This window comes from Molothrus ater, chromosome 27 (assembly GCF_012460135.2).
Source record: "Molothrus ater isolate BHLD 08-10-18 breed brown headed cowbird chromosome 27, BPBGC_Mater_1.1, whole genome shotgun sequence".
Lineage (NCBI taxonomy): Eukaryota > Metazoa > Chordata > Aves > Passeriformes > Icteridae > Molothrus > Molothrus ater.
In genome coordinates, this window is record NC_050504.2 from 137,463 (window position 1) to 163,819 (window position 26,357).

Consider the following 26,357-nt stretch of genomic DNA (forward strand, 5'->3'; position numbering starts at 1 on the left):
TGCAGCAGCAGGGAGGGAGCCAAGCTCGCTCAGTTTGGTTTCACTTGCACTCACTGAGTTTGACTTCAGGCACAGTGAAGGTCAGGTCAGGTTTGCAGAGTAACCTGGGGCCTGGTGACTGTTCATCTGAGGAAGCAGCCCTGGCTCCTGGGGGATGCCTGGGCATGGTCAGCACATGCCTGTGGAGGAGCAACAGAGTGAGTTGGGCCCCAGCATTCCCCACTCCAGATACAAAAAGACTCAACATCTTCAGCTGCCACCATCCTTTTAAATTTTCTGTTGTGTGTTTTTGTAAAGCTGACAAAGCCCAGCCCCAAGAAATTAAAGGAGCTGAGTTTCTTCACTGCTCAGGGTGGTTATTGTGGGTGACAGAGGGGAGACTTGGGTGTTCATGGGCTGGGGAGTGAATGGGGAGCTGTGACCCACAGATTATCAGAAAGAGAAAAGGTGGTTTTTTTGTGTTCTCGACCTTTATGGCTTCTAAAGGGCAGGTGCTATTCTACAGGAAATGAAGGACAAATCCACCTCAGCTTTCTAATTTATGTTCCAGGACAAGATCAATATCAGTAATTAAGTGACTCGGTAATTTTCAGCAATTCCCCCTCTGATCAGAGCAGAGATCTCACTGCTCTGAGCTATGGAATACACCCTTCCTCCATCTTTCCCGATCCTGTCTTGTGTCATCTCTGTGCAGCCACTGCAAGAGAGCTCATGCCAATGCCCAGAGCAGAAAAACAGTAAAAGCCAAGCAAATCAGTTTCTTAAAACTTATTTTAATATCCATATCTCATCTGTGGGGTAGAGCCAAAACAGTCTGGCCTGGTTTAAGTTACAAATTCTTCATACACTTTAAGTAAATGAACAGTGTGGCAATAGGGTCTGTTATTGGAAGTGAAACCCATCTTAACAAGGGAAGTGTTGCAGCCAGAATTCTACCAGGGTTCTTCCCTGCTGTCAGCCCCAAAAAGCCGTCACTGTCCCCTGGCCCTGATTGGGTGTCGCACAGCAGGAATAAATGCTTTTGACACAAAACTAATCACACCCACAGAGATGCACACACTGGATGGCCAAGAAACAATGGGACCAGGATAGAAAAAAACCCTTTTAGAATTCTCCCCGATGTGGACAGATACCAAATCAGTTTCGGCAAATGGGATGAAGCACCAACCCTGAATTCTCCTGACAGAGGCTTAATAAACATTTTGAAGCTCCTTGCTGGACAATTAACTTCTAGCTTAGAGCAGCAGGCATGGAAAGGGCTAAGAGAGGATGGCTGAGGATTTAAAGATGCAGTATTTTTGTTCTTTGTATAAAACACTACAGCAGTTTAGACACCACCCTAAATGCAGCTGCAAGGGAGTAAATCCAATTAAAAGCCCAAGAGTCACTACAAAAAGAGTAAGAAAAATCAAAGCAGCAGAGTTCTCCACTTCCCTGGCCTGTTGCTTGACTCCAACAGACTGCTCCATTTCTTAGTTAACAAGTTCCTGATCAGGTTTAAGCACAATATTTGCAGATGATGGCTTACAATAAGGCGGACAAGTGGCAGTTCCGAGTGCATGATGGAGAACAGCACTTGCTAGGAGATGCCAGTGGGGTAACAGAACCACCCAAACAGCCCACAGGCTGCCACAGCTGTGGGTACAATCCTGGAGCTGTCCCACAAAGGATCCCTCAGCCCACAGTGGTCCAGGGACTGGGTTGGGAAGTGCACACAGGGTGGTTTGTTTTTTAACCAGCATCCTGAATTGCAGTAGTGCAGGGCTCGTCTCCCCCCTGGGACAAACCCTGCTCCTCAACACTGCATCTTTAAATATTTCTGGCTAAGAACTCCTGCCACATGTTAGGAGCACTCCAACCTGGCTGCCACATGTTCAATTGCTGCGCTTTTTGTGTTTTCAGTTTTCCTTCTATGTAGGAGGGAAAAGGAAGAAGAGTGGGAGGCTCCCCACTACACAGCAGGCAGATCCAGCTGAAGGTACAAGACCCCTCCACGCAGTTTACAGGAGACAATAATTAGGGTGTTTGCTCCTTTCAAGAACATTATCTCATTCCCTGCCATCTGAAATCGGATGCAGTGATGGCAGCAAGTTTCATGAGTCAGCAAGTTTGAAAACTGTTGAGGGAGATCGGAAGCTTTGCTGCCAAGTCACCCAACAGAGAGGAGCAGACAAGGCTTCAGCTTCAGAACCCTCTAACATGAACAAGCTCCATAGAGAGCTGTGTGGGCACAGATCACACCTGTGACACCTGAGCCGTGCTTCAATCCCCACTTGCTCTCTGCCTGCCAACCAAGATCAGGCTCACAAGTGTGGAAAGCAATATGAGCATGATGGGCTGGGTCTGCAAAAACAGCAGCACTTCAACACATTAAAACAGTGCAACCGTTGGGAGAGCGATGAAGCAGCAGCTGAGACCTTGTGGCAGCCTGAGCTGTGATCCACTCTGATCACAGAGTGACGCAGGCCTGTCCTCCCAGGGCTTCACCACCCTCCTGAGAAGGTGAATCATTCCTAAGAGGCTGTCCCAAAGCAGCAGAAAGCTGCACCAGCTGCAGAATGGACACTGCCACATACCTGCTAATACGGGTTTCACTAAGACCAGAAAACTGTTTTCTTCCAAAAAATTGTTATTTTAAAAAAATTGAAATTAATTAGGGGTAAAACACTAACTCTAGTGCCATGAACAGGCAGGATCAACTTTTTTCCCCTCCAAAGGGCAAAGAGTCATATACCATCCCCAGCTGAACCTTGGTGCTTCGAGCTTTTCAAGGAGATGTTACCTAAACTTTATTAAAAGAAAAAGAACAATGTTTAAATATCAACACTGGACTAGCCCAGTCTTTTTTCCAAAGTCCACATTCTTCATATGAAGCACACACGGCGTCCTGGATTCCCCAAGGCTGCATGTTCAGAAGTTCACAGTACATGGAACCATGTCTTTTTGTTTTTTGTTTTTTTTCTTGAGTTTCCCCTCCTTGCTCAGAGCAGCCACGTTTTTGTGGTCACTGACTGGATAAACCTCAAGCCATCTCCTATCCACATGGCTCGGCCTAGATGCTGAAGGCTTTCTTGATGAGAGTTGATGTTGTCATGCTCTATGGATGGAAAAAAGCAAGAGAAAAAAGCACCTGGTACAGGTTTCTTGAGACCCTTGTGGATTCCTCTGTTCCAAAGGTGTTTCTGAAAGTCTTTTTGCCGGTTTCTCAAGCAGTTTTTGGCCTATTATTCTGTCTCAGTTTGAAGAGCTGTTATTGGATGATCCAGAGGTTGATGCAATTGCAGCTCCAGCTGGGCTGCTTGTGGATACAGATTTGCGGATGTGAGGCAGCAAGTAGGGGTCACAGGCCAGCTGCTGGACATCTATCCGGTCCTCCTTTCGATAGGCCAGACACCGCCGGATGAACGCCTGCAGCACCCCAAAGCCAAAGCAAGAATTAGTTTCTATGACAGAAACAGGAATATTTTGATTCTTTGGGAGTGGGGCCAATGTGACAACCCCAGTGCCAAAATTCCTTCCCTATACACAGCCCAGCTCTTGCACTAAATCTCATTTTGGACCAGGAGAAGCATGGGCAGAGGCACCCAGTGTTCACTGCTCAGCCTGACAGCTGCAGTAATCATGGAATCACAGAATGGTTTGGATTGGAAGGACCTTATAGCTCATGTCATTTCAACCTCCCTGCCATGGGCAGGGACACTGTCACTAGACCAGGCTGCTCAGAGCTCCATCCAGCCTGACCTTGAACACCTCCAAGGATGGGACATGCAAAGCCACTGATGACTGTGTGATAGGTGAGCATTAAACACAGAACTCCTGCTGGCTTTATGAAAATCAGGAGGCTGGAACTGCCTGTGCTGCCTGAACCTCAAGCAGATTTACCTTTGCTTCTGGTGTGACTACTGGTTTTGGAGGGAACTGCACCTCAGTAGCTTTCAGGATTGTGTTCTCCTGCAAGATATCCTGTTGTGACTGGTTGTGACCGAAGGGCTACCAAAAGAAAGAAAAAAGTCGTTAAAGGTTGGTGACAGGCATAAAAATCCCATAGCTCTACTGCTTATCATCACCTGACATCAGCGTTTTTCCAGGCAAGCAGCCCACAACTGCTGGGAAGGTGCTGCGGATACCAGAGGACCAGGACACATTGCGTCCCATGCTCAAATGAACAAAAGGGATCAAGCTGGAACATGTCTGGCTTGCCCAGTAGGGATCTCCACCTGCTTCCAGACCTTGTGGGTCTGTTAGACCATTGTCATCCACCTGAGCTAGCAGAGATTCACCCACTCATCTCTGCTGGGCTGGTTCCATGTGTCTGACTGACAGCACTGAGCAGCACGTGTGAAAGCCCCAGTTTTCACAACATTTAGTTACCAGGGACTCCTGAAAACAAGAGCTCATGGACTCCTTTCCCTTCTCCATCCTATCTTTCCTGTTGTCATAAAGCTGACAAATCACCTTTTCCCGATCCACGCTTTTCCCTTCCAAAAAAGTCATCCTAAAAACTCCTAAGTGGGTCTACTTTTTTCCCCTCCATAGCACTTGCAGCCATCAAGACCAACAAAGACTCAGGGCATGGAAAGTGTCACAGACAAGACCAGACCAAAAACCTCAGATGATGAATGACACACCTGTCCTGCCCAAAGCAGCCTCAGTGGGAACATGCCCGGTGGAAAGAGATGTTCTGCAGAATGTCTTTTCTGAAGGAAATGCTAAAGGTAGAGCACAACACAGCCTAGTCTATGCTCCCCACTTCCAATTAGCATGCACTCTGCCCTGGAACTGATGGCAAGGAGACAAGGGAGCACATTCTAAGTCTGTGGGGAAGGAAGCAGAAGCCTGGGTTGCCTCCCAAAAGGTTTGGGAAACACCACTAAGAAAAGAAATTAAACACCTTACCTTTCTGCCATATAGACACTGATAGAAGATGACTCCCACTGACCAGACATCAACTTTATTTGAAATCTTTGGAGGTTCTTTCCCGACCACAAAACATTCTGGTGGTAAATACCTGATTAGAAGGAAGTGTTAAGAAGTTATGAGCAGCAGCTTCAAGTATTTTCTATGATTTCCTTTGGAAGAGAAAATTCTATGATGAGATACTGGCTTGGGACTCAAGGGTCCCATTTCATTCCTGTGCATCTCTGGGCCAAGATCACCAATGCCTACTCCTTCTGGGAACAGTGATCCCAAGGACTCTCCAGACGCTTGTGTTCTGAGCTAGTCAGCACAGTCAGTTTCTTTTCACCAGAGCACGTAAAACAAGCCCATTCTCTTTTACCTTCAGAACTCGTATTTGCTGTTGAAAGGGCTTGGCCAACAATTCCACAATGAAAAGCACACAGCCAAAATACATATTTCTAGAAATACAACCCCATATGGCATGCCCCAGTTAAAGACATTCAGCTTCACTCAGGGTACAGCTAGTTTAATTTTTAGGAACAAAACAAAGCTGTACAACACAGAATGGCCCAACAAATTTTCTGTTGCCCATGGTGACAGTTTGCAGCTTGCGTGACATCTAAGAGTCACACTCGGTGGCACTCACCAAGTGTCTGATCTCAACCAAGGGTGATACAGTGACACTTGGCGCAGAAGATAAAGAATTGCTGAAAACATGTCATTCAAGTGAATAGACAACACCATGAGATTTTTCGAGAGCTAGCTAGGGATCTTCACCTCCTAATTTCAGAAGAATACTCTTTTTATCTCCCTGATAAACCTGAATTTCCAAATAGGTACAGTATTTCCCTTGTTCTTGCTTAAGATGCGAGACGGAGCCACTCTGGATTGTGAAAGAGCAGCCAAGCCCCACTCCAGAGCTCGCTATCTCAGCAGCATAAGCAGCTTTTCACCAGCCTTTTGAATATGAGCTGGTTTTTAAACACTGACCTGTTGAACAGTAAAAAGCTGCCAGCCTCAAAAAGAGCCGTGTGACAACAAAAGCAGTTGCCAGGGTCTCAAACCTCCAGTGTGTAAAGCTAATAGCAGCACACACAGAGAGCTGACACACTTCCAAAGCTGTTTATAAACTGTTCTTGATCATAACTTGCAAGTGCCCCAGGCATTGCTTACCAGTAAGTACCAGCCCCCTGTGATGTCAGCTCCATGCCATCAACTGAGTTGTAGCTGTCATCGTCCATGATTTTGGAAAGTCCAAAATCTGTGATTTTTATCTCTCCACATGCAGTACCATTGACTAGAAGAATGTTACCTAGAGAGAGGAAGGAAACAGCCCTTAGGATACACATTTATCAAGAATAAAATTGCATTGAGCCCTGCACAAGGACAAGGGACCTACAGTGAGCTGCACCAGATGTTTTAACTCTCAAAATCCTGAACTTCAGAGACAACTCAGGGACTACCAAGTGCTAGAGCTGATCTACTCATCTTGAATGACCTAGTGACCTCATATTGCTTGGAGCCTCCAGATCCTGAGCCCTGTTAGCCAAATGAACTTCAAGCCCAGGCTTTGACCCCTCTTGAAAATCTTGTTGGAAGGGCAGGTCAAAAAGGAGGATTAAGGAGAGAAGTACACATACACAGTTATGACTCATTCTGCCCATAAGTTTTGACTTGCCCTGTCTTCTCAACATGCCAGAAATTTTCTCCTTCCTGACAGTGACTTTCTAAGCTCAAAAAGGCCAATGACTGCTTAGGCAAGAGTCTTTTATAAACCCATCAAGAAGTCAGATCATCACTGTTTTTCTCCAAGCCAACAATAAAGTAGCAAAACTGTGTGTGATGGCAGCAGATGAATCACAGCTCTAGGCAGCTGCAGGCAGAACCCAGACAACTTGGGAACAGCCGGGGAGGAAATGGGGTCACTACAACCAGTGCAACAGCACCATCTCCCGTACACATTCCTCATGCTGATGCAACAAACCACATCATAAACCAGTTACACAATGCTGATGAGGTGCCACCAGTACAGGGAGACAAGCTAGGGATAACTGCCCAAAGAGATGGATGAATTTACTGGATTAGGAAAAACCTCTGTAGCCAATATGCATCATCGCAAAATGAAGCATTTCCATTTTCTCCCTTGTGGCTCTGCCCCAGCAGTAAAAGGAAAATATACAACACCATTTGGGGAGGATCTTCTCCACGGCAGATGTAACTGAATTAACTCAAAGGCAAACCTGAGCCGTCTGACTGTGCGTCCTCAGCTTTGGGAGCTGACACACAATATGAAAAAACAAACATTTCAAAATTGGCTTCTGCCATCAAATTCTCAGCCAGATGATTACAGAAAGAATAAGCCAGAAGAATGGGAACATGAAGCACACCAGTAATTGTGGGAGACTTTATGAAGCAATAACAAGCTCTTGAAGTGGAATACAAGCAGGACATTAAGAAAACTAACACAGCCATTTGGTGGTTCAAGGTCTCATTCTTGAAAATGTTACACCTCCTTGTTTTGCATGTTACTCCTCCTTGTTTTATGTTGCAATTCTGGCAGAAAACGCCCTTTACGCGTTTTCCAAAGGTTCTATGCATTTTACGTTTTTTTTCTTGCTGCAAGTTAGCTTTCCCAGACAGCCCTGTCTTCTTTCTGCTGTTTGAACAAAGGAAACTGCCTCACATTACCTGTAACCCATTACATTTTCTTAGCATCCTTAAGCATGCCAACACAGCATACCTGGTTTAAGGTCATAGTGTATGATGGGAGGTTTGATTTCATTTAAGTATTTTAAAGCATTCACAATCTGCATGATAATGGATCGTGCCTCCTTCTCCGACATTAGCTTGTGCTGTTTCAGGTAGAAGTCCAGATCATTCCCCTCACAGTATTCTAACACTGTACAAAACCTGAAAGAAAAACAGGAGTTGTTGCAATTAAGGCACCTGATATAAACCAGAACACTGTTACTGCTTGTCTGTAACTCACCCATTTGGCCAATATATTAAATTAAGAGTCCTTCAGGCTATGAATCCCTTTCTAAAAGTAAGCTACCAGGAGCACAGGCCTCAATGCTCAACAGTACAAAGGTCTGAGATTCCCCATTAAAGACCCAGAGGCTGAAAGCAGTATCAGATGTGGCATTTGCCCAGGGTCAAGAGCAGGATTTACCAGTAAAGCACCACATCTGACAGAATACACCGCATTAGTTTGTGAGCTGGAGTCTCCAGAAAACCAGTGTATGCTGGAAGTACACCTTGGTTATCTCTGCAGTAAAGTCTAACACTGGTGTGGACACCTTCTGGACTTTCCTGAAAAGTTTTAAATACTTTGTCTTTAGTGAATTGGTCAAACCATGGGAAAGGACAGAGCAACACAACTTACGAGTCAGTATCCAGTGAGAAGTAGTCATATAGTTTAACTATTCGAGGGTGATCCAGTTCTTTGTGAATTCTGTACTCTCTACATGCATGTCTGAAAACAGCAAAGTCTGAGCATTAGTCATACAAGTGACTTAATTCTAATAGTGAATCCAGACACACCACACAGCATCCAGCTCCAATCAAACCCATGCACGTTCCTCAGACGGCTTCAGACAAATCAAGTGAAGGAGGAACTGCACAGAACAGCTCTTGAGAACCACAAAACTCCAGTGCAGCTCCAACCCTAGCAATGCTACATAACTTATCTTGATTAATGGTACTGCTTGCCAAAATAGAATAGCCTCATAAATCCTTAAGAGATTCAAGACAGCTGAATACAAAAATCAGCAAGTTCTAGAATTCCATGATGCTTAGCAGCCTGATTTCCAGGCTTCAAATTCAGATTAATTTGTCCCAGTGACTTGTTGGGGAATTAAGAACACAGCTTTATCTTGGAGAAGGCTTGGCTGTCACTCTGCAGAGTTATCTAACCCATGGCATTAGGGAGCAAGAGCTACCAAGAGCAAAAAGCTTCCAGTAAAGAATTTCTTCCTAAGAAGAAATTAATTTCTTTTAACCCTGCTCTCTTTCAGGCTGAAGCCATTCCTCCTTTGTCCTGTTACTCCAGGCCCTCGTAAATAAGTTTATTTTCATCTTTCTTGCAGGCTCCCTTCAGGTAGTGGAAAGCCACAATTACGATCACTTATTCTAGAAAACAAAGGGAAGGGGGAGGCTTCCAGAGAGCACGATGCAGGTATGTACCTGAAAGATGGGGAGGAAAAGCTGTTTCCCATGGAACTGCTTGAACATTTCAGAGAGAAGCCACTTCAGCACTTTTCTCACAGAGCACTGATGCTTTAAAATGCAGAGGTACAGGGCTTATACAAAACTTTGTGTGCATATGCACATATTTAAAATATTTCTAATCTGACCAGAACTTTTGCAAGTAGCTACTGGGATAGAAAGTGGCTTTTGAAATGCAGCAAAGATAGGAAAAAAATTGGCAGCCTGTCCACAGGCACTGGATAACCAAATGCAGGAGGAATTGGGAACATTGCTGGCTGCTTTACAAACTCACTTACTTGTGATAGTTTTCTTTCTTCTCATCCCTCCAGTTTTTATTTAACTGGTGTATTTTCACAGCTACATATCTCTGTTCTGTTAAATCAAATGCCTGCAGAGAGAAGAGCTGAAAATCAGTAGGAATCACAGTCTGAAGTTAATACTGCAAAAGCAGACAAGCTCTAACAAACCAATATCCCCACCCAGGCAATCAGCGTTAAAACCAAACGTGGGTTTCCCTCACTTTTCCCAGTGAGGGAAAAGCAAACCCACATTTTGATTTAATATGTTGCACTAATGAATGTGAGCAACTTTGAAAACAACTGAATATTCTGCACTTAGATCTGACCTTCGCCATGGGATCTAACTCACACTGCATTGATTTTGGCATTTTACTACCAGAGTTGCAAAAGGACCAGGAAGACTAAATTACTAAAATATAGACAGTTTTTTTACTGGGAAAGACCCTGCTATTATTCCCCCAAGTCCAAAATTCATTTTCTACACTTGAGTTAATAAAAAAGAACCCTCAAAATACAGAAGATCTTTCAATGCTTTGTTTCACACTGGTAGCTCAGCTCTCCAACTTAAAGCATAATGTTTCAGCATATATAAAAGCTGGAGAATTCAAGAATTTAGCAGAGCTGTGTGATCCTGTGCTTTATCCTTCCCTCCACTTCTTTATTATTTGAACAGTCCTTAAAGAATGGACCTCTGAAAATGCACTCATGGAGCAATGCAGAAATCTTCTACCTTGCCTGAGAGCAGCAACAATAATATAATGATTTCCAGGTCAGGACAAAATGCTGTGGTAAGTAAACAGGCATAATGTGTGTTCATCTCAAAAGTTGTCTACTTAATTCCTAATGCTTAATAGATTGGCCAAGAGGAAGGGCTAAGCACTTCTCTGTTTTAATAACAGTTACAACTCTTAAGAGCAGGCAGGTAGGAAACACTCATGCCCTCTTGCTTTCATCTGTGGAGCCAAAACTTTCTGCTTAGTCAGCAAAGCAGTTCAAAGTACTTAGACACAGCTCACACTTCCCCCCCCCCCCCCATCTGAGCAGTCTAGTCCCCTTAGTTTAGGTTCCTATTTTTGTGCTGCATCAAAACAATAAAGCACCATGAAGTTTCCAATGTTTGCACTGGCACAATTATTTCCATTCTAGCCAAATTCAACATGAATTCCAAACTTCTGAGTACAAATGGGGTATACTGAGAAGTGGAATAGCTCTAAGTGTAATAGTCAAATAACAAGCACCAAAGTATCCCAGGTCTTGGCTGTTAAGAGTGTTGACACCAGGAATTCTCAGCTCTAAGGAATTCCCAAAACTACACAAACACACACACACACTACCCCCAGTCTGCTATTTCAGAGGGTAAAATGAAGGCACAAGAAAAAGAGGCACAAGAGCCATATACCCCCAGGAAGTACAGGCTTTGCTCTTATTATTGGAGCTATTTTCACTTATTTACAGAGATGTTCAGACTTGCTGTGCTGTCTCAGTAAGGCTTAGCCACTCCAGGTATTTGTGCATAGCATTTGAAGAAACAAGTGGTTTGCTTCTCTGTCCTAGCAAAAATTGAAGACTTGGTGCAACACTTTTTGACACTCATTTCAAGGAAATTTGATCCCTGAGGACAAGGCGAGCACCTGAAAATCTCAACTCTGATGTCTAATACAAGCCAGATGCGCGATGAGCTTTGTACTCCTTTCTTCCCTCCATAACTTGTACAGCATTGAGAAAACAAGTGTAAAAACTCTGCTTCCTGCAGATCCAGATTACACCAGATTACCATTTCCAAGTTACCTTATATACTTCACTGAAGCCACCTCTACCCAGAAGATGTAGCAACAAATATCTATCATTTAGCGTTGGATGGTCTTTAAATCTGGTAAGAAAGACACAGTGTAAGAAGACAGAAACAATTACCTCCTCTGCACAATAAATTACAGCTACTGCACAGCTAAGAAATTATGTTTTCACTTTCAGACAGAGAAATATAATTGTGTTAATGACTGACAAATTTGATGCTATTTGATCACTCTGCACTAATGAAAGGCTATTTAAGGGTACCTTGATGAATGTGGAAGCCTGTCTTACATGAACTTAAAGCTATACCTGTACCACCCCACAATCAAGTGACTATTGAGTTATAAAATCAATTTAAAAAGGATTATGTAAGAGATTATGAAAAGATTGTTTCTCGTTATGAAAAGAACAAATAAAAAATTACTTTAAGTTCTTATCCCTGAATCCTATGTGCTTACTGTGAATTATCTTCATTGTGTATCCTTTTCAATTCCCTGATGTGCAGATTTCTAACCCTCTCTAGTCGTTCCAGTTCTGCCTGGATCTCAGCTTCTTCCTGCACAAGGAAAAACCAAAAGGAAAACACAACACTCTGTAAGGTACTGCAGGTAGTGTTTCCACCTGACTTATGGAAACACAAATGCAATTCCACTTTTGAAGAGGTTATTGGCATAAAACGTGTCTGGGAGATCACAGAGATGGTCAGAGTCAATTTGCAGTCATGTGGCGAGTAACAGGAATGGAAACTGACTGGGCAGTTCTGTTCACACCTACATAGACAGGAGGAGACATATCTTTACACCTCCTTGTTTATAATAGTTTCTGTAATTAAGAAGTCTTGTTGCTCTGGTCTTGCTCTTTCCCCAAATAAGTGCCATGCAGCTGTTTTTGAAGGAATTTCAGTTCTGGTGGGACAAGAGAAAGAAGACAACCCTCAGCAGTTAGAGCAGGGATGTCAAGATGACATATGGGATGGGGCAGCATCTGGACAGGATGGGAAGTGTGAGAGAATGACGTTATATTCTACTAGTGGTAACTGCTCAAACAGGTCAGAGTGTTCCTCAATGTCATGTGGAAGTTCTGACATAGTGTTTGCCTAGCTGGAAGTTCTGGTGCCCTCAAAAATTACATGAGAATTCACATCATTGTGGCCAGGGCTGCAACCCTCAATTCAAACATGCTCCCTGAGCAGTACAATTTGTGCATGTGACTCAGGGGACACTGTTACCCATCTGCCTTGTGACTCCGCTCCTTTCCTTTCCAACTGGTACTATTTTTAGATATAAAGAATGAGCCAGTTTCCAAAAGTGGAGAAGGGTAAGCACAGCTTCAGACAATGCCACGATCCCAACACATTACTTCATTTTCTATTAAGGTCCATTTCCAAATGGATTCCTCCATTCCAGGCTGGCAATGTTATGCCAAGGATAGATGGACCTGCAGTTAATCCCCTGGAGCAATACAGGACCTGTAGAGCCAGCATGCCAACAGCATTCTCTTGCCTGTGTCACTTCACTTTGTTCACAGGTCAATAAAGCATAATGGGCAGACTGTCAGCAGATTCTGGGTGTTCAGTAACCTTTCCCTTCCACAGAAAATAACAAGGAGTACAGACACATTAATGAAGCCTTGCATTCAGCTTGTGTGTCAAGATTACAGGAAAAAAACTAAATGCAGAGCTCGAGCACCACCTGAGAAAGGAAGAGGCACTCCAGCAAGACATTTACTTCCTCTTTGGTTCATTTCCAAAAGAAAACTCCTTGACCTTAGCAAAGATCACACCTAACCAGGAAATGGCAGAAGACAGCTACTTTTTTTCCCAGTATTTCATCTGTTGAAGTGTTCCAGAAAACTTATTTATAGGTCACCACAATCACTTTCAAGGTAACCAACAGCTTATCTAAATATAACCTCACCTGCAGGTACAGTTTCTACTGAGGCCAAGGTATTTGAGAACAAACGTGCAGTGCCGCTGCCTGAACAGGACTGGCTTGCAACAGCCCAAGAGATTTTATTGGAGTGATAACACTGGTTTACTCAATATAACAAAGAACTGAACAAGTCAATGACTTGCATTCTTTTGTTCTGTTTTTATAATTTTCTTCCCTCGGTCCATTCCTTACTGTTCCCTCATGTTATACACATTCAGAGTCCATCACTAGACAGGTCACAGTGACAGAAGATGTATCAAAAAAGTAGAATTTCTGCACGAAATCCTAACTGTAAGGACAGAGAAAGCTATTTATTGAAGCAAAGAAAATCTTCTGTGAATATCACCGCCCCAAAAAAAATTATTACAAAATTCTGGCTAATCCTTGAAACTGCAAAACCCTCTTGATTATCCAACGAGTAGTGACCTCTACAGAGAAATGCTCTTGTTCACAGAATACTGCACAAAAAGCCTTTGCTGCAACTAGTTCTTACCTTTTTAAGATGACCTAGTCGGAGTTTGAAGATTTCCTCCTGTTCATGGTATTCTGCTAATGTTAACCTGCATGAAAAAGGAAGATTCAACACATTAGGTTTCCAAACATCATAAAGCGAGCAATCTATAGAATGCACATTGCCAGTGGAAGTAACAACTCCACAGAGTAGATCAACAGCTAGCACAAAAATTTTTAGATAAACTCTGCAACTTATATTTTTTCGTAATCAGTCTAAAGGAGAACACAACCTTAAACCTCAACAATATCCATTAATTTCAAATTCAAGTTCCTAATAACACCCATATAGGCTACTGACTTTTAAAGAAGACAGCTAAACCATAATCTAAATATAGAAAAGTGAAGCCCAAATATTCCACATCTTATTTTTCTGTGTAAAGTTCGCTTTATTGACTCATTTTCAAATTTTTCTTTATAATAAAAGCTGGATAATTCAATCCAGCTATTCAGTCTGAGACTAGAAGCACACCTGGCCACACAGCCACTGCGAACAGAGCAATGACCTGAGATTCAGAACTTTTTCCTGTTTCAGGTTCTGTCAAGTGGCTTCCAGAGAAACCTTTGGCAATTTACTTTATCATATTTTCAACCTCACATGTAGTTAGGAGAAGCAATGGGCTAAGGAAAATAATCCCTATTTTATTGGTAGTAAATTATTTGCAAAATTTCTGCTCTAGGTGGGAGGTCAAAAGAAGTTTCATGTTTTCAACCTCTTTTCCATGCCAAGCATGCTACATAGGACAAAGCAAAGCCTTACACTAAAAGAGTGACAGAGCCCATCACTAGTGAAGTGCAATGACACACTGAGGTCTTTAAGACTAGAAAAATTTATCACTATATTAACCATCTCATTACTACCAACAAGGAATTTGGTAAAAGCATCATATGTGAACATAAAGCTATGACATGCTTATCAATTGCATCTCTTCACTCTGTAAACAAGACCTGCACGTGACAGCATGCAAATATCTTCTTCTATACCTAAATTGAGTTCAAAGCATATCCCAGGAGGATTTCTGCAACACCAATTATGCTCTACACAGTACTTTCACACAAGGTTAGTGCAGGAGGCCTCCAGAGCATCAACACCTCAACTTCTTTCAGGGGGGAACCGAGTCCTATGGCTGTGCAGGGGGACCTTACTCAGTAAACTGCGAGGTGAGAGCATTCAGCTCATCAAATGCTCATCTTGAAATGTCCCAACTTCCCTCTGTTGATAATGCACAGAGTCCAGGTACTTGAAACAAGGCCTAAAGCAGTTGTTACCTGATAAATTTAATGAAAAACTCATAAGCCAATTTCCCTATGAAAGAATCTTGAGCAGAAGCAACTCCTTATTACAAATTAAAGATACATGAAAAACAAAGCCAGTACCAAAAATGGTCACATGTTGTCTCATTTCTTATAAAACTGCTGACGGTCCTGAGCTGGACTTGAGGATCCTTGGGAGTCCTCTCCAACTCAGGATATTCTGTGATTCTATGATTCTAATTCACACACACAGCATGAATTTTAATTAGATTCAGATAATCTGAAAGACCGTCCCGAGAGTTTAGGTCTTTGTGATTCTGTGATTCTTTGGTTGCTGTTGCTGTGTAAGGAATAAAGAGTAATCTGAATAAACCAGCAACAAGGTTTGCACATATGTTTGTGCACAAATAACAAACACCATCAGTCTACTCATTAGGGCAGAGATGTAACGAGCACCACCAGGCTAACAATGCCCAAAATAGCTGTCTGTCACAGCAACCATAACAAAAATCAAGGGGGCTCTGAGACAAACACCGCCCTGTTTCACAGAAACATGCTAGAAACACCCTACCTACCTCTAGCACAGCTGAAGGCTGCCCTAATGAATCTCAACCAGCCCCAGCAGAATAATCTTCCTGAATGAAAACTCTTTTCTCATTCACAGACTAGAAAACTCATTCTGGGAGAGCTTGCGTTTAAATTTGCATCACAGGACCTTCCTCTCCTTTTTAAGACACAGCAGCAACCATAAACCACAGAGGAACCAAAAATCAAAATGGAACTTGGCTGTCTGCTTCTCATTCAACTTTTAGAAACGTTTATATTGAAATTGCCTAAAAATCAGCCTCTGTAAGAGTTCCAAAAACTGAAGGGAAAAGCCTCCCTCCAGAGGTTGTAAAATTTTGTTCCTGATACACAATGGTCCAACAAATGCACTTACTGGATAACTAATGATTAAGCAAGTAGTCAGTCAGTCCAGTTGCTACAGCTGACTTGCAAAAACCCCAGTGTTATCACATAAACTACAGCACTCCACACGAACCATATCCACACCCTGGCAAGCAGTTTTTAATCAAGTACATGACAAGAAGCTTTCTAAACCACAAAAATATCACCCTAAAACATATCAGTGAAGAATGATAAACCAGTAAGAAACAGAGAAAAGCCTTGGGAGCCCAAGAGGCTTCCTAGCACAGCATGGTAAAGCTGGATTATGCCAAGGCAGGCTCATAGCACAAGCAGAAGCATCACAGACGTGACCAGGATTTCACCAGGACCTGTGCTGCCATGTCTCCAGAATAAGCCATGCTACAGCTGCACCAGACTGCTGGAGAAAAAGAAGCCCACAAAAAATGGGGAAAGCTCATCCTGTCCTTTGGAAGGGAAAGGTAACCAGTGTGAATAGCAATATTTCAAAATATCCATGTACAGACATTCCATTTGCTCCTCCCAGCTCAAACCTGGCAATAAAAAGGATGATTTTAAAGTTTTATTTAGTTATTTTCAGGCTCCCTTGGCCAGAATGAGGGGGAAATGTCTTCAACCAACTTAGTTATTTGCAGAAAGCACACAGTGCTCTCCAACACAAGCCACCTGATCTGCAGGCACCTGTATCCCACTCTGGGGTCACAGCCCTGGAGCTGAGGGCACCCTGAATATCACGATTCACAGTCTTGTGCCATCTCTGCTGAGACTGTGAAGGCAGTGGGAGCTTTTGCTTCACATGTCCTTTTAAAGATTAAGACCAAGAATTCAAAGGGCTTCTGGAACTTTGAGGTCAAGTCAAGCCCAGGAGATTTAATAATGAAAAGTGTCAATGAGGGTTATGGTATTAGCCTACAGCAATAAAATTAAGTCTATAAAGGGAACTAGGAGAAGGCAGGGCTAAGTCTATGACTAAACGTACTTCCAACTCACAAAAGCTTCTGAAATAACAATGTTCTAAAGTTCTTTCAAGTCCCAGTTTTACTCTAGAAGACTATCAAGTCTTTTAGAGCATCAGTAACTTAAAAAGAGGCAGGGGAAAAAAAAACAAAAACAAAACACGAGAAGAGTAGCACTTCCACCATTTCCCTGAGTCACCTATGTGTGAAGAACTGTTTTGGAGAACAGGCCAATGCTCAATGCACTGTCTCTATAGAGAGCATCTTACTGCTTCAGCATCCCAAATAAATTGTTTCAAAACTTGTAACTCAGAATTCTCCACAGTAAATATACAGAAGTTGAGGCTTCTAAATGTGTACAATTTTGTTTTCCTTAAAAAAAAAGGCACCATGTATACCCTGATACAGATATCAATTCTGAACGTACAACACTAAAGTCAGAGCCCACTTTTCAAACGTGACCACAGCAGAATACTGAAAAAATTACTGGACTCATAAAAAAAATAAAGTTAAGCTCATACAAGTCTGGACTCAGCAATGATCCTTATTTTACTTCAACGAAAACTACTGGAGCAAGATGTTGCTGAATGCCAGGCTAATTCCACAACATTCATTCATGGAGCGAAGCCTGGAGGCAAGGGCAAGATTCCATTTCCCAGGAGATATTTTGTGCTCTAATCAAAGCATGTGGCTTTGCCATGCACCAAGAAGGCCACAGAACCTACGTTTCATTTTCTGCTCCGTTGGTCTTGCTCTTGCGCTGCTTCTGCTCGGTGCTTGCTGGAGGGGTCTGGCCCATCGCGGGTGGCTTCCGCTTTGCTAACATTTTTCGTTGTCTTTCTATTTCTTCACGCTGGGAATTTATCCTTTCCTGTTGCCTGAAAAGCAGAGAGGAGAAAAAACATGACAGATAACTATGGGTGTGCACTTGGTTGTCTTCAGCATCTGTTCTTACCAGATTGGACCCATGAATTTCAAATCAGTTGCACTTGTAAGATTTGTAACAAAATATTTTTGTACAGAAAAGGGAAATGTGCCAAATATGAGGAGTCAGAGTTTTAAAGGTATTTTTACGTAGAACAGGATTATTTTCCTGGCTCACAGAAATCTTCCAGTAAGTGAAAGGTTTAATTCATGCAGAGGACATCCAAAGGACTTGCTAACCCCATGGAAACCTAGGATCCATGGCAAGTCACTAACTTTCCACACACTTTTTCCTAAAAGCCTCTGTTCAAAATCTCAGATTTTCCTGTTAAAACTATTGCTGAAGTCTGGCACTGTCTGAGAAAGTATCCTTACACCTCAAAAGTACAGGTAAGCTATCCCAAATTCTCTGGAATATAACCAACATCATTCCCGATTTCACTAAGGAACTGTCTCTCCTCCAAGATGAAAAGACTATCTCAAACATTTTATAGTGACAAAAGCACTCTTGAAATTTCAAGTCTAAATGACCTAAGCATTTGCTTACCTACTTCCTTTTAAAAAGGGACTGAGACTGCAGCATTCCAGAAGTATTTTTTCCATGATTTCCAGTATAAACAAAGGAAGAATTATAAAGTCCTTAATCTGTGCCTAACAAGAGCTGCACCTCCCTGTCAGACTACAGAGAAGTGGTGTGATTTTAAAGGATCGCACATAACTCTCTAATGCAATTAACTTGCCGAGTCCTACTTAAAGGTCTAGGCCAGGTGGGAATTGACTGGATATTTCCATTAATATCCTGCATAAAGGGTCTCTGATCTTCATTTCCAGGTTTCTGCAGCCTCTTTGATCACTGTTACCAGAAGGCAAAACAAGTTAAATAGTATGGATTTTCTCTTTCAAGTTTCTATACTTTCTACTTAAAGGAAAAAAAAAATAGTGCAAGCTAATTAGCCTTCTTTTACCAATATATGCAAGGATGCAAATCAAATTGACTGATTCACAATATATGTGAGATTTTGGTCCACCCCTCCATCCCAAGCACTACACAGCCAGGTGGGTGCACTGAGGATTTCCGACAGGTAATAACAGTTGGCCCAGAGGCCAACTCAAACCATTTCACTCCACTTCCAGTCTCTGGAAGTTTCAGTGGAGATGGATTTCTCACATCAGTGTGAAGAAGTTCCCCATTGTCAGGAGTTCCTCTCTGATCCTTCCATGCATCACTCACACCATTCTCACATTCTGACGTGCAAGACATCACACACAACTGCTAGGGTTTTTTTCCATTTCTGCCTCTGAAGTTAAAGACAATCCTGTTTGTCCTCACTTGATGAGGTTCTGGAAGGCATAACCATCTGTCCACTGCTCGGTGAAGGATGCGCCGTGCCGCACCGTGGTGAAGTGCCCCAGCCTCAATCGATCCTGCATGCTCTTATCCCGGCATGCCATCTTCTCCTGCTTTGACTGAAAGCAAAATAAAGCCACGTAAATATACAAGCTATAAATTACTAGCTAAGGGCTGTGCTGCATTTTAAATCACCACCAATTCTTTCCACTTTCTATTATTTCAGTTCTGATTATCTGAAACCCAGCTGAATATCACTGACCAAATTATTGCTGGTGCTTCACACTGGTCTGGCAGGCATTTGTTCACCTCCATCATGACATTTCATCCTCACTCTTCCCTCCTGATGACTGCCTGGGCAGCTCACCCATCCTATGATCAGCTGAGATCAGCCTGGCAGTAGGATTAAAACTGTCTTTTTCTATCAGTAGCCAAGATAGACTGCAGGCCCAGCTCTCACCAGGCCCTTATTCAGGAGATGAAGAAACAAAATGTACCTTGAATCACTATTAAGACTAAGATACAGTGATCAGCCAGCTCAGTCCTTGTCTTGTACATGTCCAGAAGTGACACAATCTCTGCTAGGTCACCACTCTGGAGAGGGGAGCCCTGCTCAGCCAAGAACAATCAGCTCTGTGACAAAATCAATTCAAACAGATGACACGTCCCAGCCAGCACCCGAGTAGTTTTGCCCATCCAGTACCCACAAACAATAGGTATAACTGGCCAATAGGTGAAAGAGTAAACAAACCCTTACACTGTTTAACCATCCGGAAAGCTGGAAATCTTTCCGTAATGAACCAGGCTGCATGTTGGTGAACGTGGCACTGTCCCCAGTGTGTTTTTTTCAGTGTTACACAAAGCAACAATCTCCAACTCTGCCATTTGAAAGGTCTAAATCGCCTGCCCATGTCCCAGAGCGTATCTGCAATTCCACTGCACAATGGGACACTGCTCCTGCCTTCCCAGAGCTGCACAACATTGCTTTTCACGTGTATGGGTTTCCAAATCAAGCAATGCCTGCTGCATTTCAAGCTCTTTCATTTAAGCAAGAGATCACTCTGCCACTGTGGAAAGTGACCAAATCTGAACATTGTGAACCACTTCAGCCTTTGGATTACATTCCTGTTTGCAAAGAAGTAATTCAAGACAGAATTCCAGTTATCTTTTATCACTGAAGCAACAGGAGCAGGTTTTTACTGCTAAGAAGACAGAGACGTTTTCAAGGACATGAACTGTGGCTGCAGAGATGTCCTCTGCTAACCTTTTCTATAAGAAGCTTCTTGCTCATCGTTACACATCGATTCAACCGCTCCTTGTACTTCTCCAGCATCTTTTGCTGCTCGTCTATCTGCCGTCTCAAATCACAGTTAGCCTAAAAGTGAACAGAGAACAAAGTCTGTGACTTCAAACCACTCAGAAGAGCCAAACTTAGCATCACATAGGAAGAGCCATGGGGATTAAAGTCAGCAAATCAGCAGGCTAAAAGAACAGGTTTTGTTTAGCAAAACATCCAAGACAAACTTTTAAGTTTTTAACTCACACCTTAACATCCCTCTAAAACAAGGAAGTTCTGTCATCCTGGTTTACACGTAAGGAACTAAAGTACAAAGAGATTGAAGACAAGCAGAAGTATTTTTGGGTTTTTTTTGTTAAGCATTTAAGACCTTGCCACAGCTACAAAGTCTCAAAATAGCTTAGTCATTGCTGGACTATCCTCCCACTTTAGCCACAATATTGGCAGAGTAAAAGGATAGGGAAACTGTATTTTCAGGTAAGTTCTTCTTTGAGTCACTTTCCATCAGCCCTTCTACACAGACTGCTCCCAGTGGCAGCTGCTGGTTCACACCACCACAGCATGCAGCACGACTGTATGTGTAATCACTTTCATTAACAGAGTTAAATGTAACCATTTCCCTTCCAACTAATGGTCTTGTGAAAACAAAAATAATAATTTAAAAAAAACTGCAACTATTTCCTGCCTCATGGATTGTTTCCCACAAGCACACATGTGCCCCATGTCTCCAATGAGCTTGACTGAGCTCTTTCAGGTGCTGAGACCAGACACACAGAAAGCCTTCCCTCTACTCCCTTTAATGTGCTTTCTGATGCTTTCCAACACTTTACAAGAGCTGCCTCTCCCAGCTGATGAAAGCTAAGTCAATTAGAACTCCTCCCTCCATTAAAACAAGATCCTTGATTTGAAGGTATTTAGGTATTTATCTTTTACTGAAGAATACTAATGAGTTAAGAGCTTTTTTTTTTTTTTTTTGGTTTGGCCAAAGGATATTCTCATCTCTATACATGTCTCTGATTCTTCCCAATGAGCATTTCAGAACACGGCTTCCCAGGCCACTGAGAGGCTAGTGAACATGCTGCCAAACAGAAGGCAGAGTCAGCTCCTCAGGACTTAGAAGAGGAGAGTAACTGGGTGGAGGGAAAAGGGAGTCACCATCCCTGGAAGTGTTCAAAAAACGCAGATGTGGCACTTGAGGACATGGTTTTGTGAGAACATGGTGGTGGTGCTACACTGATGGTTAGACTTGGTGATCTTCAAAGTCTTTTCCAACCTTAATGATTCCATGATTCTGTGAATTCTGCAGAGAAACATGTTAGGTTAACCAGCAAAATACACAAGTGTGCAACAGATCAAAGGGAGAACAGCACTGCTGAGGACAAAAACCCCAGAGCTACAACAACTCTGCATTGTACAACCAGATACTGCTTAGGTTCAATCAGACCCAAACAGTGTCCACAGCCCAGACAATTATCCTGCTGGTAAGGGATCACTGGATTTGTTTTACCTTGCAAATGTTGGCTCTACACCTGGTATACAAGCCCCTGCCCTGCAGCCTGGCTGGCACAAGCATTCTAAGTACCTTTAGATAGCAGCGTTTAGAAGAGTTGTCCCACTTTAAATACTTACTCTTAATAAGTCATCTATCCTCCCCTCCTTCTTCTCCAAGTCAGAGTTCTTACTGTTTTCTAGTGCAGATATTTTTTCCATTGTGAGGTCAGACTGTAGGGAAAAATCACCATAACCATGTTTAAGACAAATGGATAATGTTTCAGATAGTCAGCACTAAAGTCCCAGTGTAACCCTCTGCTGAGCCTCAGAAGAACTGATCCCCTGCATCCTGACATTCAGGGGAAGAATGTTCTCCATTATTCATTTTGTTGTTGCATGGTGGGCTCCTCCAGCACAGGAGGTGCAGTCAGCCAGCACAGAGCTCTGAAGAGCACAAACTGGTAACTCTCAACAGCCTAAAATATCCTGTGTCCTGTGAATTTTACATTTATAGCTGAGTTTTGCATACTCTTTGGTGGTCTCTATGTAGGAGAGCTTACACAGAAAAAAGGCTTAAGAAAAAAACCCCACACCAAATCCCAGTCCTTAGAAGGAGGATCAACTTTATGACCTTTCATGAGCACACACAGCCACCAGCAGACAAAGACAACACCTGCAGGCTCTAAAGTGGTCCTGACAGAAAACACAGGTATTCATCTTAAAATATTTTAACAGACTGACAACAAGAATATTGGGCACAAGCTTTTGTTTCTGATAAATTAATGTATTAGTACCCACTGGGGACAGGAGCTTTATAGCTCTTGAGTGAAAACTATCTGGAAAGTTTTATGGGATGCAAAACATCTCAAATACCTTCAGCGAAGCAGTGAAGTGAGAGTTATACCTAAGAACAGAAGACACACATTATATTCTTTAAATATTTCAGATTCAGCACTCCAATTAAAGGGTGGCGAAGGCAAAGGAGTCAGTATGTACCTGAACACAGAATCTAAAACAGCCAAGTCAACACAGAGGAAACTCTCCAGGATTGTACACACAGATTTCACAGTCGTGGTTGGCAGGCACCTATTCCATTTCTGAGAACAGAGATTGCAGAGGCTTACCTGTGGAGATGTTATATAACTATTCTCCAAATTTCAAGCTTGCCTGGAAGTCAACACCATGGAGTAAGAGACAAACTTGGCAGACTGTTGCTTCCCAACATATGCCCAAGTATGGAAAAACTCAAACAGAGCTCCTGCCAACATGTCACATCAAGCAAGATGGGGCTAAAATCCCAAGAGACTAAGAGGTGGCCTGGGCAGGTCACCTCACCTCTGACTTGACTTGGTGCATGCTTCCTTGCCTGCAGGGAAAGCTTTGCCATGGGAGGCACCATGCAGGATGTCTGTAGAGAACCTGGTGCAGCTGGTGGCCAAACAGCAGAAAGTTTCTTTAGTAACTGACTGTTATTTCACCTAGGCAAGGGCAGAGACATACTTGCCCTGTGTCAGATAAAGTCAGGATACATACCCCTTCATGTGACTTCACCCCAAGTCACCTCAGAGCACTCAGGCACTAGCACTAACTGAAAACACTGAGGAAATCGTGCTGATTTGTTCCTTGCACTGCCCCAAGTGATTCAAGCTGGGAATCATCGAAGTGTATCTATTTTTTAACTCTATCAACTCCTAACAGGCTTGGGAGGGAAAAACCAAGAATGTGTACAGGACCTCATCACACCACCAAACATCGTCCTAGATTCTTTCCTGCACATACATGCCCCACCTAGACCTCTGGGGAATATCATGAAGCTGAACACTGGCAGAAAGCTTGTTCAGATAATGTCTTGCAAAGAACACAGACCTTGTGGGTGTGTTAAGCACAGAAGAAAATAAGAACTTTTTGTTTTTTCCTCCAGGTGACACCACTGTTTGACCACTGTTTTAAGCATGGGTCTTGGAACAGCAAAGATGGACATAATCTCTGGCAGGTTCTTGAGTTGTGGCATCATTCTCACACATTCTTAAGAATACATACAACAAATGCGACCCTAGTGACAAAATAGAGCCCAGACTTGAGCAAGTGAGTATACCCCCAGAGGGGAGATTGCTGTCCTTGAACACAGAACTTCTACCACCTGCAGGGTTAATGGAGAATGGACCTTCCCAGCAACAAAATAACCTCTGACAGAGACTGGTGTGAGGAAATGATAGTTTAAAAGGGAAAGACACAGAGAGATCTGAGATGAAAATCCAAAGAAGACTAAAAGCAGGCTTAGAGAAGAGATAAACCAGGTGCACTGCAGATAAACCTGGGCACCCTGGTAAGCAACAGAAGATAATACAGCTAAAAGAATCTCAGTAATTTAAATGGTACCAAGAAGATAGCAGTGCAGTCAGAAGAGCTATTCCTCTTCTTAACTCCACATCAGTGAAGTTGCTGGGAAACACTTTCAGGAATACATCATGTTCCACCTTGACAAGACAACTATTCCATGAGTGGACTCTGCAGAGATCAAAGAGCTGCCAGCAAGACTGTGGCGATCTGTACTGTAAGCAACGCGATGCACCCATGACCCAGTACCTGAACAGACCCAGCGCCTGAACAGAGACATTCACAACTATCACTCAGGTTTCCTTCTCACCTTCACTTCCAGAGAGAGAAAGAACATTGAGGATACAACAGAGCAGAAAAAGACAGAGCTGAGGTGTTCCTCTCCCAGGCACAATCACACACAGCTGACAAACTGCCCACAGCACTGACACAGAAAAGCCTCAGTAGCAGATTGGACAAACTCCAGCAGCAGCAACTGAAAACCTTCTTTATAGGATGAGGAACAAAGCTCAGAGCAATTAACTTCATTCAGTAGTTACGGATGGAGTTGGGAATACTGGCTCTTCTCACTGGGAACATCATGTCCACTACCAGCATCACCCTCTAGCACAGAAGACAAGCTGCATCAAGCTTCAACCTCACATCCAAGAGCTATGTTGTCTAGTGAGCTATACCTGTGACTGTTTGTGCTGGATGGAAATCTGTTTTTGGGAGGTGCAGGAATGCTCAGTGTTCCCTGATCCGGTAGAAGATGGGCTGCCTTGCTGGGCCTGTAAAAGAAAGTTGTGTATTGTTACATGTCCCTCAGCATGACCACCAGTGCCCATGCAGATACATTAATCTCCACACTGAAGCTGCAGTCTAGCCTGCACCACACTTTCATGCTCAGGTTTAAGGATGCTTTAGAGATACAGCTCAATAAAAGCAGAGTCAGTTTCTTCCAAGAAGCCTGGTCCAACCTGCTGAGGATAAAGCTTTTAAAAGCCTGATATAATTCACAGCAGCTGAGATTAAGCAAGGCTAATCCAAACACTTCTCGCAACAAGACTATACTTCAATCTTTTGCTTTTCTGCATCTATCACATTATCCCCTCGGATGACATCATTTTGATCTAGGCAAGATTTTGAGCTGTTAACTTAAAACTCATGCCATTTCATTAAATAAGCAAAGCCTGGGACCTAGAACTCTTCACAAGGAAGATGAACTTACCAGAAGGTGACAGACTGGGGTCAGCAAAAACGAGGCTGCACTTGGGCAGAAAAGCTTCAAATTCCCCATCCCTTAACTAGACACATGCCTTAGGATTCAAATCTTTTCAGAGCTGCTCACCGAGACAAAAGTAAAACAGAGGCCACCTCCCCTCTGTGCCAGCTGCTCATTCTCTAGCCGCTGCTTCGCCAGCATCACCGACATCAGCATTGGCAGAGCAGAGTGTTCCTCCTGCGGCTCCTTGGCTGCGCTGCCGTCTACCCCATACAGCGGCTGCTCCATTCGCCGCTGCAACACAGTCAAAAAACAGACAATGAACTACTTTTTTTTTTTTTTTAATTAAAAGAAGCGATTCTCTGACTCTGCCAAAACTGTTGTCAGCGAAGCAGCAGCTCAGGAATGAGCAGGCAGCATGGTGAGGATCTGATAACTCACACAGGACTCCTGCAGTCATTGTTCCAACGGCAGACAGCAACAAGGAAATGAAGTTAACAATTGGAAAAAACCCTAACAAATGAACACACAGGACAGACTTCCTTGTCAGTTAACACATTCTCCTCCTTTGCAAACACATGTCCTTCACAGTCAGTGGAGCAAAATAGATTGCAGGTCGAAAAATCTACATTGGGATTGCGGTCAATGCATTCACAATTATGATTTTTTATGTTTCTTAAGGACTCATTTTCAAACAGCCAATTTCATGATACGTTGCTATTCTGGCAAAGTAAACTGAGTCAGAAGTGCTAAATGGCAGCAATCTAACCATGTCTAGGACCCAGACACCAGGGTATGCTCACTTCTATCATTACAGCTGGGGCTCATCTCCTGCAAGGTAAGAGAAGTACTAATTCATTACCAAAATCCTTTTTTAAAGGTCCATTACATCTCTTAAGGGCTAGCTCCTTTGTCCTGTAGTAGATTAGTTTTCCAACTGTGGTAGAGGAACTGAGTTTAACAAGAAGAATCATCTGAGC

At 43.0% G+C, this 26,357-nt stretch overlaps 1 protein-coding gene across 5 annotated transcripts in view; it reads right to left on the reverse strand.

Moving 5' to 3' along the window:
- Positions 1-753: 753 nt before the first annotated feature.
- TLK2 (tousled like kinase 2) overlaps positions 754-26,357 on the reverse strand; it is a 43,075-nt gene continuing 17,471 nt past the window's right edge. For 3 of the 5 annotated variants that reach the window (XM_036398745.2, XM_036398744.2, XM_054517424.1), the window contains 16 exons: positions 25,504-25,671; positions 24,848-24,943; positions 21,975-22,067; positions 20,313-20,423; positions 19,031-19,167; positions 17,502-17,654; positions 13,623-13,689; positions 11,657-11,754; positions 11,196-11,277; positions 9,405-9,496; positions 8,285-8,374; positions 7,640-7,809; positions 6,073-6,211; positions 4,897-5,008; positions 3,883-3,990; positions 754-3,408 (listed from right to left, as the gene is read on the reverse strand). In XM_036398745.2, coding sequence (XP_036254638.1) covers positions 3,235-3,408; positions 3,883-3,990; positions 4,897-5,008; positions 6,073-6,211; positions 7,640-7,809; positions 8,285-8,374; positions 9,405-9,496; positions 11,196-11,277; positions 11,657-11,754; positions 13,623-13,689; positions 17,502-17,654; positions 19,031-19,167; positions 20,313-20,423; positions 21,975-22,067; positions 24,848-24,943; positions 25,504-25,671 — 1,890 coding nt within the window. In that variant the 3' untranslated portion in view covers positions 754-3,234. The remainder of the gene's footprint in view (positions 3,409-3,882; positions 3,991-4,896; positions 5,009-6,072; positions 6,212-7,639; positions 7,810-8,284; positions 8,375-9,404; positions 9,497-11,195; positions 11,278-11,656; positions 11,755-13,622; positions 13,690-17,501; positions 17,655-19,030; positions 19,168-20,312; positions 20,424-21,974; positions 22,068-24,847; positions 24,944-25,503; positions 25,672-26,357) is intronic. The other 2 variants (XM_054517425.1, XM_054517426.1) reach the window with 2 other exon arrangements.